This window comes from Suricata suricatta, chromosome 17, assembly GCF_006229205.1.
Source record: "Suricata suricatta isolate VVHF042 chromosome 17, meerkat_22Aug2017_6uvM2_HiC, whole genome shotgun sequence".
In the NCBI taxonomy this organism is placed as follows: domain Eukaryota; kingdom Metazoa; phylum Chordata; class Mammalia; order Carnivora; family Herpestidae; genus Suricata; species Suricata suricatta.
Genome location: NC_043716.1, coordinates 26614687 through 26630825, shown reverse-complemented (window position 1 = coordinate 26630825; position 16139 = coordinate 26614687). Strand labels below are relative to the sequence as shown.

The window sequence follows — 16139 nt, the reverse complement described above, 5'->3', positions numbered from 1 at the left end:
CCCAACCAACTGAGCCACCCAGAAGACCCATATTGATTTTTAATTGAAGATCAATGCAAGTAATCAATCTGCCTATAGAACAGTCAACATGTTTAATGAGCAGTGCCAAGTAAGGAATTTGTAGTTTTCTTGAAGAGACTACACATATGAAATATGAGGGAGAAAGGAAAGAAAAAGAAAGAAAGACAGCAGGGGGAAAACAAGGAGGAGAGGAAAAGGTAGCACACAATTATGTGTTTTTACTGTGGACTATTAGTTCAGGAGTTCAGAGAAGGTAGAGATCAATCAAGCCTTTCAGGGAACTTAGCAGAGGAGGCATCAAAGAGGAAGCAGAAGCCACGCCTCCTCAAGTAAGTAGGATGTGGGTAAACAGAAAGTACCATGCAGGTGAAGGCAGCATCCTCAACTGTGGCAGTTTGACTCTTTAGAGAAATTGTCACATGTTATCTCTGGCGGAGGGAAAAAGGCACCAAAACCCAGGCTCTATCCTAGAATACAGACTCAGAAAGACACCCCAGGGAAGCCCAGAGAAGATCCAGCTTATCTCTTTCTTTCTTTCTTTGCAAAATGGTTTTGGAGAAATCTTGGCACTGTGGATCCCTGAGACCTTTGCACTGACTCCCATGAGGGTGGAAAGCAGAGTCAGTATACTTACGAGATTGGTCAGTCTTGAAGGGGCAGTTTCAGAGGAAGTAAGAAAGGAATCTAGGCTCTTTGCTTTCTCTCGAACGGTTGTAAATCTTTCAGATGAAGTTTGAATGGATTCCTCACTGTTCCAGCATGAGGTAGACCCTGTTGTAATCTGAAATGTGACACTTTCAAGGCAGTCTTTATATCGACTGGCAGCTGAAGAACTTGACCCTGTTGTAGAAAAGAGGGCAATTAGTTTCCGAATCCTCTACATTATTTAAAGACAAAACCACAAAACTCTGTATCTATACCAGGGAGTCTCCAAATTGTTAATAACTAAAATAATCACTGATATGAGACATAGCTCCTCAAAGTATAAAAACAATGACAGTCTCTAAATTTGGCCATCAAAAGAAAGGGAGATTATTTGAACCACAAATATACTAGAACTAAGGACACCAGAGAGAGGCTATTTGATGCTGGCCATTGAGGTTGCAAGACTCAAACCGATGTGTGTTTACTCATATGTGGAACTTGAGGAATTTAACAGAAGACCACGGGGGAAAGGAAGGGAAAAAAATAGTTTCAAACAGAGAGAGAGGCAAGCCATAAGAGACTCTTAAATACAGAGAACAAATTGATGGTTGATGGGAGGGTGGGGGAGGGGGAAATGGGCAACAGGCTTTGAGGAGGGCACTTGCTGGGATGAGCACAGGGTGTTGTGTGTAAGTGATGAATCACAGGAATCTACCCCCAAAACCAAGAGCACATGGTATATACACTGTATGTTAGCTAACTCAACAATAAATTATATATTTAAAAAATAAAAAATAAAGTGTTCTGTTTTTTAAAAAAACTATGTTTAAGCAAAAGATAGGCTTTAGGTAGTGCCAGATTACAAAGTATAGTTTGCATTTGCCTGTCTCTACCACTAAAGTCAAAAAACTCCTTATAGCTGCTTAATAACCAGCACCACCAACCCCTATCTGGCACCCCATGGGATTATCCCCTTCACCTCTGGCGCTGAGACACCTCTACACTGAGGAAACACCTGGCAGTCTTTTCTCGCAGCCTGGCTCCCCCCAGCCAGTGGGGCAGGGGCTATTAGTTCTCTCCAAACACTTCCCCTCCCCGCAGTGATTACCTGGGCTGAGTGGAGTGCTGACACTTGTTGGCGCATGGTTTATTTTGGGTGTTTTGCATGAGGCTTCCTTAAAAGAACCATCTTGTTCATAGGAGATACTAGACAGGTCTTGAATGTCTGTCAGTGATCTAAGAAATTAAAAGCACAAAAGTAATTAGGAGAAGATGTTTAGAAAAAAATCAAACAATTTTACTGAGGGGTACTTTTTTTTTTTTTTAAGGTTTTATTTATTTTTGATACAGAGAGAGACAGAGCTTGAGAGGGGAAGGGGCAGAGAGAGAAGGAGACACAGAACCAGAAGCAGGCTCCAGGCTCTGAGCTAACTGCCAGCACAGAGCCTGACGCGGGGCTCAAATCCACGAACGTGAGATCTGACCTGAGCCGAAGTCGGAGGCTTAACCGACTGAGCCACCCAGGCGCCCCTGAGGGGTACTTTTTAAGGGTGTTCTTGACAACAATCTTTATTTGGCAGTAGGCCAGAATTACCGACTATCTTAGAATATCTTATGAATCTTAAAGAGAATATTAGAGAATAGCCTAAAATGAGATACTAACTTTAAACATAGCTCAGCAGCTAAAAATAAAACTGTTTCCACAGATGAACATATATTTACATGGAAAACAGATTTCATTTATCTCCAATATAAACTTATTAATATCATTATCACTATATTTCATTGACTGTAAGATGATATTAATTTAGATCACATCATCATAACAGCTTTTTGGTGAAAGAAGAAACAAGTTCACATTAAATGTATGAATAAAAATAGGAGTAATGTACTCTCCTACAAATGAGGAAATTCCTCATTTTCCCCTAAAACCAAGACTTTACACAGCATCCTCAGGCCCTACATGTCTTTCTCTTTCAGCTCCTTTGGTGGTTCCTTTAATGTCTCCTCTTGTTCACCTTCAGTACTGTAAGAGAGAAAGTGAGAAAATTATATGACTCCCCTGTAACAGTGCACGAACCTGGTACAACAGACCAGTTTATCAGCCCAGTGTAAAAAGCAGCAGAAAGGGCACTAAGCTCAAAAGTAGAAAGTTGGTTCTGGTCCTGGCTCTGCTACTGACTAGCCATATGTTTTCAGGCATGTCTGGGCCTTACTCTGGGCCTCAGTTTCTTCTCCAGGGATGGAATAAATACTCTCTAAGAATTAGTCCATCTGAAGTCAGCCAATGATGATACTATATGACAGTGAGCAAGTTCCTGAGAAAATCAATGGATGACAGGAAATTTGCTGGGGATGGAGGCTGGAGCACAGAGCACAGAGGTGGGGCCTTACCAACTGTGAGACAACTTCCTACATGGAGCATCAGGTGGGGCCAAGACAGACTTATGCCAAAAAATGGTGAGAAAAGAATACTGAAGACGCACTTGACCTTTTTCTACTTTAACCAATATGTAGGATTCAATTTCAATATCTGCTGAATACAAACTATAAGCCAGATCCCATGTGAAATCTTTCCATATGTTTTCATATTTTTAATCTTTTCAACAATCATGAGACCAATGGTACAAATGAAAGAGCATGGATTTTGGATTCAATTATGACTTTATTAATTCTGTTCACTAGAGTATTTGTTTCTCCTTCCAAGTACACAGTGCTTGGAACAGCACTATTTGGCTCTCCTAATTTATATAAATGGCCACCTTACTTGTTTTAACCAATGGAGTATAGGTGAAAGTGACGTTGAGTCACTTTTGGGCAGAAACCTTCAGAACAGCTCACAACTCATGTTCCCTCTCTCCTGCCTCAGCAACCAAGGGAGCACAAGGATGGAGTCCCCCTCAGCCTGGATATTGGATCGAAGGTAATACAGCACTGCACACTCCTGGCCAACCCATGATAGACAGGGAACACGAGGAAAAAATGTTTGCTGTTTTAAGCCACGAAAATCTGGAAGTTGTTTGTTATATAGCATAATGTAGCCTGTCCTGACCATTTACTAATAACTACTAACTTACAGTTAGCCATTACTAACTGAGACCTTAGAGAAAATACTTAGAACTCTCAGAACTTTGCTTTCCTCATTTGCAAAATGGAGATGACAGTATATACCTCACAGGGCTGTTTCATGAATTAAATTTGAGATAACTGAGTGCCTGGTATATGGTAGTTACTTAGGAAATACTAACTGTAAGTATTATAGGTAAGAAAATTGAGGCCTAGAGAGAGGGAAAGTAAAACGAATGTTACTGTGCCAGATACTTTACATCTATTATTAGTTTTTTTAATTAAATTTTTTATTTTGAGGTAACTGTATATTCACATAAAGTTTAAAGAAACACACTTTACCCACGTTTCCCTGAATGGTAATATCCTGCAAATCTACAGAACAATGTCATAACCAAGATATCAACACTGGTACAGTCAAGATACAGAACATTTCTACCACCACAGGGATCCCTTAGGCTGCCCTTTTATAAGCATGTCTACTTCCCTCCTACACCTTACCCCTTCCCTATCCCTTGAAAAGCACTCATTTGTTCTTTATTTCTATAATTTTTATCATTTCAAGAATGCTATATAAGTGGAATCATATAGTAAATAACTTTGAGGGACTATGCTTTCTATCCAGCACAATTCTCTGGAGATTTATCTAGGTTGTTGAAGGTATCAACAGTTCATTCTTTTTTAATGCTGAGAAGTATTCTGTGGTATGGATGTACCAATCTGTTAAATAATTACTTGTTAGACAATGTTTGGGTTTCCAGTTTTTGGCTATTACAAATAAATTTGCTATAAACATTCACATATGTGGGGGATTTTTTCATTTTAATAATTAATTAATTTTTTTATGTCTTTATTTTGAGAGGGAGAGAGAGAGAGACAGAGTGTGAGCAGGGGAGGGGCAGAGAGAGAGGGAGACACAGAATCAGAAGCAGGCCCCAGGCTCTGAGCTGTCAACACAGAGCCCGACACAGGGCTCAAACCCATGGACTGTGAGATCATGACCTGAGCCGAAGTCAGATGCTTAACCGACTGAGCCACCTCGGTGCCCCTTTTTTTAAATTTTTAAATGTTTGTTTATTTTAAATATTTGTTTATTTTGAGAGATAGAGACAGAGTGCGAGTGGTGGAGGAGTAGAGAGAGAGAGATAGACAGACAGACAGTCAGTATCTAAAACAGGCTCCAGGCTCTGAACTGTCAGCACAGAGCCTGACATGGGGATCGAACCTGGGAATGGTGAGATCGTGACCTAGGCTGAAGTCAGATGCTTAACCGACTGAGCCACCCAGGTGCCCCTCACATATATGTTTTTATGTGAACACAAGTCTTCATTTCTCTGCAATGAGTGCCAGGAGTTATACTATTGCTCTCAATCCCTTTGTCAACATTCTCTGTAAGGATTCCTATTCCTACTTTCTAAACGGGGAAATAGAAAAGAGGAGCTGAGAAACTTAACCAAGATCCCAGGGATGGGAGAGGCAGAGTCAGGATCTGAATACAGATAATGACCCCTTTTCATAATCCCTTATAATCCTGTTGAACAAGTCCTAAGAAAGCCAAATCCCCTAAAGCAAAGCAAATTTTTATAACATGGTGACAAATATATTTGAAGATAAGCAATATATAAATATGGGGGATTATCATCATTTAACATTACTTCTGTGAGTCTGAAACTGTGAATAAAATACTAGCACATACCTTTGTATAGGTTGGAATTGAGACCTGGTCAAAATCTCAGCATTCCTTTCTAGGTTTTTTCTCATTTGGAACTTTTCTTCGCCTGAATGAATAAAGTAAATGCATTTTTTTTACTGAATTTTTACCAACTCAGATTATTATTTTCATTCTCTAGATGTTCCCTTGGTCTGGTTCAGAATGAGAAATAATCTGGATAAACAAAGTACTTCCTAATTGGGTTTGGACTGAGTGCTGTAGGAGAGGGTTTTACTCTGAAAGTTTATTTTCCTTGCTCAGAGGGGGTAACTATATTCTGACACTCAAAATACAATCAAGCCATTTACTGGCCTTTCAGTTATAACTGCATAGTTATTTCTGGAAACAAATGTTGTTTTGTCTTTTCAGGAAGGCAAACTGACCTGGTTCCTGTCAACAGACACCAGGGGGCGTTGAAACCAAGAACTGTTTGTTCACTAAAGATTCCAAATAGAAAAGACCATTAGCTGGGCATTCCCAGAGTGCTAACTGAGCCTCTTGGCCATCAGACTCCACTTAAAGAATGAGGGTGAGGGGCTTGAGTACTGAGGAGCTAATTCAACTATCTTCTGTTCTCCTTTTTTTTTTTTTAAGTTTATTTATTTTGAAAGAGAGAAAGAGACAGTCACAGCATGAGTGGGGGAGGGGCAGAGAGGGAGGGAGACAGAGAACTCTGTGTAGGAGGAGGAAGGGAGTAAGTTCAGAACCCAAGTCCACCCTGCCTGGATTCAGAATGTTGAGACATGACTGTAGACAGCTACATGGCTCAGTAGATGAGTAACTCTGACTTTAATAGACAGTTACAGGGGCTCCTGGGTGGTTCAGTTGGTTAAGCATCTGACTCCTGATTTCAGCTCAGGTCATGATCTCACGGTTCATGGGTTCGAGCACCATATTGGGCTCTACACTGACAGTGTGGATCCTGCTTGGAATTCTGTCTCCCTTGCACTCTGTCCCTCCTCCATTTGTGCTTTCTTCCTCTATCCCAATTAATAGATAAAACAAATAAACAGTAAAATAGACAGTTGTATACCTTTAAAAAGTGTACAACTTTTTAAATGTCTGTATCAGAATCAGAGGTTGACTTATATATGATCTTGTGCCACACCCAGGCTGCTGATCCAAGGTTAGCGTCCCAGGTAACAGAAAGCAGTTGCTGAGCTATATAGAACCCAAGGCCTCTCAAGGGAAGGATGTTATGTTGACTATGCACTATTGGCTGTTATTAACTCTTTGCCAAGATGCTAAGCAAGCAAAGGAAAATGATAAAAAAAACTCTGCCTCTTAGGGTGGAGAAGGACGTGAAAAGCTAGCTCTAGTTTTCATTGTGTCAATAACCAGTTGTACAGCTGGGTTAATCCCTCAGGTCTCTGAGTGAAGATAACCAAGCACCTGCTATGTGCCACAAAGGGGCCAGAAATCCAATAAAAGGCTAGAAGGGGGAAAAAGCAGCAGCAGTGCAGCAACCACTAAACGTATGCTATAAAGATGCAAGGGGAAGTACAGATAACATGATATGTGGAGGTCATGAGGCTGGAGAGGGGCAGGAGATTCATTGTAATGAGGAGAAGTCACCGAGCCTAGGTTTCCTCATCTGTAAAATCAAAGGCCTGGAGGAGGTTATCTCTAAGGAATGTTTCAGCTTTAAAGATCTGTCATTCAACAGAAAGTAAAGGGGATGAAAAGGAATCTGCCGTAAGAGCTTATTACCCGGGCCTTGAGGATGGGCAAGTGCATCTTGTATTCCTTCGAAGTCCTCTTCTATGGGACTTGAGGTCTACAAAAGAATAAAAGAGGAAAGAAAGAAGGGTCACTGGAGGCTGTCATATCATGAAAAGGTAGAGGGAGACTTTCTTGATGTTCTTAAACCTTCAAACTCTTCCTAAGGTTCCTGCATCTTTTATAGAAAAAGAATAAACCTGCTTTGAAGACATGAAGTGCTCATTTGTACTTTACGTTCCTCCTCAACAACAAGCCCTCTCCTGCCCCCACTGTGAGGAGGAACTGTGTGACCTTCCCTTCTTTATATTAACCCCTCCACTCCCCAACCTTCCCACAAAGATGTTTTTATTCCTAGGACCTTTATCAGAAAGGCCAAAGAAGGTTGGAAAAATGGCCCAGACTGCAAAGCTACTTTCTGGGAGTGAGAAGTCAGAACTGGTTCCTTTGAGAGGAGACAGTGACTGGAAAGAAGCCCACGGGGTCTTCTGGAGGATTCATAATGTTCTGCTTCTTGATCTGGGTGGTTACATGAATATGCTCAAGTCTGGAAAAGTCCATGGGCTGTACACTTAAGAGTCATGTACTTTCCTCTATGTTACATTTTATATGTATATGTATGTGTAATATGTGTGTATGTACTTTACATCTTTTTATTAAAAATTTTAACATACCAGTCTGCTCATATTAAAAGCAAAAATAGCTGAAGGATTAATAATGGAAAACTGCTGAGTTATCAGAAGTGCAGAAGAATAGAAATTGATGCTTTGTTGCATCACTGAATTCTTGCCAGTCAAATATTGTGTTTGAGATATACAGTCCTCTTTCCTCCACCCCACCTTCCAGATTGGTAAAAGGTGGTAGGCCAGTAGGAAGGTGAGGTAGAAACTATATAAATAAATAAATAAATAAATAAATAAATAAATAAATAAGAAAATGTAAGGAGCTTCATTTTATAAATGAAAATACTCTGTACAAATAGGTGCTTGCAAAAGCCGGGCAGGTCCTCAAGAAAGCCCCGTGCACTGTACAGCCCCACGTGCATGCTGAGCCCTGGACTCAATCCTGGCTCTCCTGCCACCGAAGTTTGGCAGGCCAGGGCTAATTCCCTACATCTGCGCATCACCACTTCTTCCCACAGTGGAATAACAGCAGGCCTTCTTCTCTTCCCCACAGGAAGGATATGCGAATTAGGTAACATGAAGAAAAGTGTTTTGAAAAAAAGTACAAAGTGCTTACAAATACAGGAACCACGGTTTTAGGAGAAACTGCATATGACTTTTCAATCTCAAAAATCTTATTTTTCAGATGTCTTTTCAAAACACATGAAAACACTAAGTTGACATTAGACACTTATGTTGTAAGCTATTTTTCTTAATAAAAATAATTTAAAATGAATAAGGCAATAGAGAAAGCTGAAAAGTACTTTACCCTATACTGTGATTTTTACCTCTAGAGCTAAGTTTTCTTGAGCAGTCGAGGAATAAAAATATTCATAGTCTGGAGTTAAAAATTCATCTGTTACATCCTCAGAAGACTCTGGTGAACAAGTTGATTGCACGGACTGTTCCTATTAATAATGTACGAAATCACTTTTAGCTTGGTTTTAATTGTAAACAAATCCCTTTGTAGCTGGATGCAGTGTTAATAATAGGGTTATCTAAAATCATTTGGAGCTGCCCCCCCACCTGCTTGCACACTTGCCTCTGCCCTCTTTCCCCACAGTGAGCTGTGAACCCCCTGCAGAAGTGAGGCAAATGACAATCCTGAGACTCATCATCCTCATCTGCACAATGGAGGGGGAGGGAATTAGGTGACCTTCCTGCTCTGAAATTCTAAGAAGAAAGGCCCTAGACAACTCAAGCTGGCACTGAGTTTTAACACCCACAGACGCAGTCTGTGTGTTGACATCATCTTCCAGATGAGGAAGCTGAGGCCGCTCAGAACTGAGGAGTCCCGTGGGCGCTATAGTTTAAAAGTGAAAGAGGATAATGTTAAAAATAGCAATGCAGTCTCAATAATAAAAATAAAACTTGAAGATTCAAAAGTAACAGCTATTTCTTCAGCATCCCCATTCCACCCCTTCTATTTCTCCATGTTCAGACCCTGATCACCACATGCACGGGCAACTAGCTAGCTTCTTTCCACACCTCCAGGGATCCCTTTGCAGAGGTTTTATGATTTATTTCCTTGGATGCTGCTTCTGCCACATGCTTCCTCTACCTGCACACTTGACAGCTGCTCCCCTTTACCTCTGTGTCAAACTGAAACTCCTCGGAAAAGCCTGGCCTCACGTGCCCCGCCCACTTCCCTGACAGACCTGCTTCTCCAGCCAAGCCAGTGCTTAACATGGCCTATCCTTCCCACCCCCATGTGAGAAAAAGAATAAATTGTCCTAAACTGTCCTTGTGAGTGGTTTGTGTGCCATAATTAAGCAGTATGTTCTTTGAAAGATCTCAAATGTTATCACAATTTTATTTTCATATTATTTCATTTTCAGTTGGTGTTTATGTTCTTTAAGTGATTATGTCCTCATATCATAATGATATATCATATAAATATATATACACACTTCCATACACACACACACGTGTCCTTAATGACACTCTGGTTCCTTAGCCTGGCTGTGCTGTGGCCCAATTACATGATTCAGGGACGTGTTAACCCCCTGAAGCAGGGCTGCAGCCTCAAGGCACGGATCCTGCTGAGGTGCAGCTGTCCGGCAGGAACACCTTCCTTCCACTGAGAGCTGAACTTGGGTCTGAGAGGACACCCTAGGTGAAGAAGGCCCTCTCATTACAACCCTGGCCTTGCTCTTCCTACTCCAATTGGGCCTCAGCACCTCCCGGACCATGAACGTTGATACCTGACCTCACACTGTGCTTCTAGAGTTGGTCTTATTGGCCCAGCTAGACAGAAAGCTCAAGAGTTTCCTGAATCTGACATTTGTCTGTGTTCCATCCAAGCCCCAAAACACACAATGCTTTGAGTTGAACTGACTCAAACAGTATTTAGGCAGGGAGGAAAGACTTTCTCATTCATGTGAAGCACATACTCCAACAAAAAAGAACTACGATAGGTATTATTTCATTATCATAATACATAACAACTCAGTTCTACTTTACTAGGCCCTTGGGCTCAAGCTGGCTCTGCAGGCCAAATTACTTACACTGTAAGATTTCTCAACGACCATGAGCGCATCAGAACTTGCTTGAAAGACTTCACTATGCTCTGGCTGTTCATTTTTTCTGGGTGACAGGTGGCTGATACCTAATGATTATAACAACCAGGGCCATGGTCATTCTGTGATATTCAGATGGCATGGAAGGGGAGAGGGGTAGGATAAGAGAAGAGATACGTGAATATTCTGCCAAGGAGGGCCATGTACCATATGTCAGGTTTAGTCCAGAAAGTGGAGACTGTTAGTCTGGCCTGGCCCCAACACGTGGTCCTGTATCATCAACCCTTTGGTCCACCCTTTCAAGAGGGGTACATGATAAGGAACAGATTCTAAATACCGAAAAACCTCAAGCCAGTAGATTTTCTACCTAAGATAAATGATAATTTTAGATGTATCTCTCTTTGATTTGTAAACAATTATGAAATAATATTCCATGCCCTGATTGCAAGCAAATTACCAGGTAGAAATACATAGCCTTCAGTTTTAACCTGCAAATCTACAAAGTGATGACAATCGATGCCATCTGTCTCTAGGTTCTTCTGGCACTGAATCTCTAGGAGCCAGAGAAGTTTCTCTGGCTGAAAAGGCAATGCAAAGAAATGGGCAGTAGGAAATGGTCATCTACTACTGTACTCAGGTTAAAAAAAAAAAAAAAAAAGCTTCAGTTCCTTGCCAGGTTAGAACCAGGAACAAGGTCATTGTGTAGAGATTATTTTTCTCCCTTTGAGCTAATGGTCTGCTCCAGTAACAGATCACGAATCTCTGGATTTTCTTTACCTACAGGAAGGACAATGGAATCAAAAGGGTATGCCATTTTCCCCTGAAATTCAGGCCTCTCAGACAGATGGGAGAAGACCAAGCAAAGAAAATATTCCAGGAGGCTTACTTTTATTTGAGAGCTAATAACTTGATAGAGCTCACCCATCCCAATTCTTCCAACTGTACTCACCATTGAAGCTTTGAGGTCCAGGCTGTCTGCCATGCTGGTCACTGTCACAGTCATGGTTACCTGTTGTGTCACATTTGCCATTTTCCTCTGGATCATCATTTTTCCTGGGATACTCTACAGTGCACCGCCAGCCCACTTTCTCAGGGTCCCCAGGCGGCGGCTGCAGCAGGGAATCGGGCTCATCTTTAGCCTCATCCTCTAAAGTTGTTCTACTCTGAGGATGCCATGGTGGTACTGCCAGCTGCCCAGTGGCTGCTCTCTCTGCCATTTCTTTCACCTCCACTGGACAGAGAGAAAGCAGTATTTAAAACAGAACTGTGAACATTGGAAAAAAAAGAGATTTTGCTTCTTGAAGAGCTACATAATGCTTTTAAAGTTCATATTATCACAATAATTGCCTTTTTAGAACTGCATCATCCTTCGCTTGCCCTTTTTGGCTTGAAGGAGAGGAGAGATAAGAAGTGATAACAGAGGGAAGGACAGAATTTCAGTTAATTTCTGAATTCTGGAGTGAAAGGTAGCAGAAAACTTGGTAGACAGATCTTCCTGCTGTGAAGATTTTACAAGAAAATAACATCTGCAGCCTGTAGAGACTAGTGGAAAGGATTCTAGTTGAGCTTGTCTAGCCTCCCTGGACTATGCTGAGTTCATATTTTGGGACTGTGTATATGTATGTGTGTGGTTATGTGCATGCGTCTTCATTCCACATGTCCTATACCTTTGCTAATGTCATTTAACTTTACTATTAAACTATATAGACATCGTATCCTTTTAAAGCTTACAAGATAAAGCTGATACAAAAGGAAAATACCCACAAGATATGTGAAAGTGACACTGCAGGCTCCATACTTTCATAATGATTGTTATATATTAAATTTCTATATTATGTGTTGTTTTTGTTATACTTATTATATAATATGTATCAATATATAATGGAAGTATTTTCTATAAAGTCTAGAAATGAAATAAAGCTTTTTCAAGAAAAAAGTCACTGAACAAGACAGTATACACAGTGGTAGGCTTGATAATCTCTTTTCTTTGGACTAATAACACAAAATATGTTCTTTTAAGCAATGTTAAAAGACCCATTTTAATAAAAGCTTATCTTTTCTGACTAGGTGGTAGAAAAAAAGAAAACAAGAAAAAAATATTTCCTTCCAAAAATATTTGTAGTCAGAAAGGTCTTGCTTTTATTTTTTAATGTGTTTTTTTTAAGTTTATCTATTTATTTTGAGAGAGAGAGGGAGAGTAGCAGAGAGAAAGGGACAGAGAGAGCTCCAAGCAGTCAGCATGGAGCCCAAAAGGGCTTGAACTTACAAACTATAAAATCATGACCTGAGCCCAATCAAGAGTCAGACACTTAACCAACAGGGGCACCCAGGCACCCCAGTAAGACCTTGCTTTTAAACTGGAATAATCCAACAGAAAAAAAGAATGTGGGAGGCTGGTGCAATACAGGCTGTGTACTTAGAGACAACAACCAGGTTAGAAATATACCTTGAATTTCATTTTGCCCAACAGAAATTATGACGTTTTACTCACGTTTCCATTTTAAGAGTACCTCTCCATCATCTTTGTTATTTCTTGACTTTGCTTTACAGATATCAGAAGATATAGATTCCATACTGATCCTAAATTATATAAAGTGGGGGAGAGGGGAACAGAATAGACACAAATATACTAGTTTGTTCAAGTTCCTGACACAACCCTGAGCCCCCCCGCCCCACTCTAGCCCACCTACAGTACCCTCCTCTACTCTCAGAGCCATTCCTGGGGTTGCACTGACTCCTACCTACCACCAGAGAGCGCCAGACTCCCCAATATTCAGACTGGAAGACTCCTTACCTAGTAAAGGCCTGGCCAGGGCTGGATGACACTGAAAGTCCCTTCGGGTGGCTTGGCACAGGCAAAAGTGCAGTATTAGGCTGAGTCAACTTGGTTTGGGCACTGGACTCTTTAGATTTTCCCTGACTAAGAAATGAAAGGACTGGGTTAGAAGACCTCTAAGGTTTTTTTCAGTTTCCAAATTCAGATTTCATGATTCTATAAGTACTCTTGAAAAATTTTCAGTCTACAGCCATACCACCCTGAACGCGCCCAGTCTTGTCTGATCTCGGAAGCTAAGCAGGGTCGGGCCTGGTTAGTACTTGGATGGGAAAAATTTTCAGAGGTAGAAGAAACCCACAATTGAAACATAGTTTCACCAGACAGACTTCTAGTCCCTGAGCTATTACAGAGCCTCCCACCCCAACAATGCCACAGAACACAGGTGATGGTTTGGTAACTGTTCCTACACTTTGATCAGAATTCTTTCTTAAGAAAGAAGGCCCACCTGCATATCAGTGACAGCACAATAACTAACATTTGTAAGCAAGGTCTTAAGGCACCAGGGAGCCTGAAGAACATCCAGAGATCTTCAGATTAGTTTCACTGAGTTCTAGACCCCACCCACTACTAACTAGCTGTTTGCCTTTGGCATACTTTAGTCTCCCTGGACAAAGGTTTCCGCATCTGAAAAACAAGGGAGTCTTTTTTCCTCTATATATCCATGATTACATATGTATCTTATCATCTATTAAACTAACTCTTTGAAAATGTGTGACTTGTGGCATATATATGAAATCCTTGTTATCTTGAATGCCCTACTTCCTTGCTGGACCAGAAAGCAGAAAGACTGAATTGGAAAGGTCAGATCTGATTGGTTTCTTTAAAGAGCAATTTGACAGTAGCTGTCAAGTATCTTTAAAATGTTTAAACCCTTTCACCTAGTAAGTCTGTGTCTGGCAATCTATTAAGGACATTAATTCCAAAGTGCAGAAACAGTTGCACTGACAAGTCACTGTGGCCCTATGCAAAACAGACAAAATAATAACACAACCTAAAATTCAACAAGGGGGGGAAATCCAGCAATTTGAGTTCACAGGAGGTTTTTCAGTAATGTGGGATAATGCTCTTTTTCTAATGTAAGAGGAAAAATCAGGATATAAAAGTACCTATATATATTTATATATAGTTATAATTTTATATCTTTTAAAAAATATATAAAGACCAGGTGGATTGGCAGTAAAATGTCAAACTTTTCTTTGTCCTGTCTTTTGTTCTTTTGGGGGAACATGGTGAATGGGGGTGGGGGAGGCCACAATTATGGCTTTGCTTTGTCATCTAACGGCTATACTGTCACCACACTTGCTCTCTCAATGATGTGAGCTCTAGCCCCTTTGGTGCCAGCTAGTTGGTTCTCCAGTAATTTCTTTTGTAAAGGTAATACACACTGAACTAAAATGTCTAGGCATTCTCCTTGATTCTCCCTTAGTGAACACATTTGCCAACAGGAAAGGAACAGCAAACTCTTATCGCTAGTCTCACTCAATACTGGGAGAGAAACAAAAAGTTACTTCCTTCCAGGAGGACTGACTTCAAAGCCATGGATTAAGTAACTTAACCACAGAAAAGGAAAAAATAAAATTGATGGGCTAGTCTATCTTGAAACACACTTACTGACCCTTTAATAATGCCCTATACAAAATAAAATTTGTTTTACCTAAGTTCTTAAAAACTCAGTGTACACATATGCTCTCCTTCCTGTGATTTGTGCTGAAGCCAGTTTATTTCATTGATTTGGCTGGAAATCAAAGGCTGCATGGTAACAGTTATATCATTCAACCCCTGCTCCGATGTCAGGGATGCTTATTTTGAACAAACTTGGTTTCCAAATAGTTTGGTTTCTGGAGCACTGGCAAATGGGATACCTGGCATCTCTTTTTATAAGAACAATCTGGGCAGCTTTGGAAAGGCAAGCGGCTTTGCTTTGATAAGTGATAGTTCTGTCTGATTAACCTGCCAGTTCCTTTACCTTTGATGTTTTCTCTTACAAGTTTCTATTATATAGTTCCTTCTGCTAACTTGAAGGAGAAAACCTGCCAAGATCTGTTTCTGTGTTACTATTCCTCATCACTCACAGTCTCTTTGTGACAAGACACATGGAGATCATTGAGTGGCCTTGGGGTCACATGGGAGTCTAAGAACAAAATGTTAACCCACCTACTGGTATATGGACTCCTGTTTCTTTCCAAACTGTGCTTGGCTCCTTGAGAGGGCTGCAATGGTTCACTTGCGCCCTGTTTTCCAGGCCCACAAAAAGTTGGCAGCTGAAAAAGGGTAAACATGTTTCAATGCTTTGACAAAGGAATTCCTCTTCTCTCCACACTCACATTCTACTTTTCAAGGCATTCTTGCTAAATGTGCAGAAATAACCAGACCTACTAAGATTATGTCCCCTTGCATGTTTCATGTCTAGTAACTCATCTCTTGGCTGGAGGTCTTTACATAGAGATGTTGGTCCCCAGGAACCCAGTCCAGACTGGGAGCAAGTGAAGAATGAGCAGACAAAACAGACATCAAAAATTCCAGAACTTTCCCCCATATTATTATTGAGGCAGCAAGATTTGTGGCAGGAACCTGGGACCCTGGGTTCTAGTCTACTCCTTCCTAAGAATAAACTAAGGGAATCTTGTGCTTCAGTTTCCTCATCCATAAAACAGGGGAAATAGTATCTATCTGAATCCACCACTGGGGATGCTATGAAAATAAAACACAATAAAATAAAAGATAAAATACTCTGGAAATAGAGGTAACTTAAATCACTGGTGCTTGTATGGCTCAGTTGGTGGAACATCCAACTCTTGATTTCAGCTCCAGTCATGATCCCAGGGTTGTGGGATCCAGCCCTGCTTCAGGCTCTGCATGGAGCCTGCTTAAGATTCTCTATGTCAGTCTGTCTCTCTCTGCCCTTCTTCCCCACTCATTCTCCCTTAAAAAAAAAAAAAAAGTAAATTAAAGCCTATTTT

General features: G+C 40.8%; 1 protein-coding gene and 1 long non-coding RNA gene across 3 annotated transcripts in view; one reads left to right on the top strand and one right to left on the bottom strand.

Moving 5' to 3' along the window:
* The window catches only part of LOC115282362, a 31541-nt gene extending 23823 nt beyond the window's left edge, over window positions 1-7718 (top strand). The window contains exons 4-5 of one of the 2 annotated variants that reach the window (XR_003904612.1): window positions 3536-3589; window positions 7521-7718. This is a non-coding gene — a long non-coding RNA (uncharacterized LOC115282362). Of the gene's footprint in view, window positions 1-3535; window positions 3590-5812; window positions 5966-7520 lie in introns of those variants that run through there. The other variant, XR_003904613.1, reaches the window with a different exon arrangement.
* Window positions 1-16139, bottom strand: part of TEX14 (testis expressed 14, intercellular bridge forming factor) — an 82008-nt gene that overhangs the window by 14685 nt on the left and 51184 nt on the right. The window contains exons 14-24 of the mRNA XM_029928347.1: window positions 15334-15440; window positions 13138-13263; window positions 12835-12923; window positions 11293-11574; window positions 10332-10432; window positions 8613-8732; window positions 7154-7220; window positions 5429-5510; window positions 2630-2692; window positions 1775-1902; window positions 656-861 (exon numbers count right to left, since the gene is read on the bottom strand). Of these exons, the coding sequence (XP_029784207.1) occupies window positions 656-861; window positions 1775-1902; window positions 2630-2692; window positions 5429-5510; window positions 7154-7220; window positions 8613-8732; window positions 10332-10432; window positions 11293-11574; window positions 12835-12923; window positions 13138-13263; window positions 15334-15440 (1371 nt within the window). The remainder of the gene's footprint in view (window positions 1-655; window positions 862-1774; window positions 1903-2629; window positions 2693-5428; window positions 5511-7153; window positions 7221-8612; window positions 8733-10331; window positions 10433-11292; window positions 11575-12834; window positions 12924-13137; window positions 13264-15333; window positions 15441-16139) is intronic.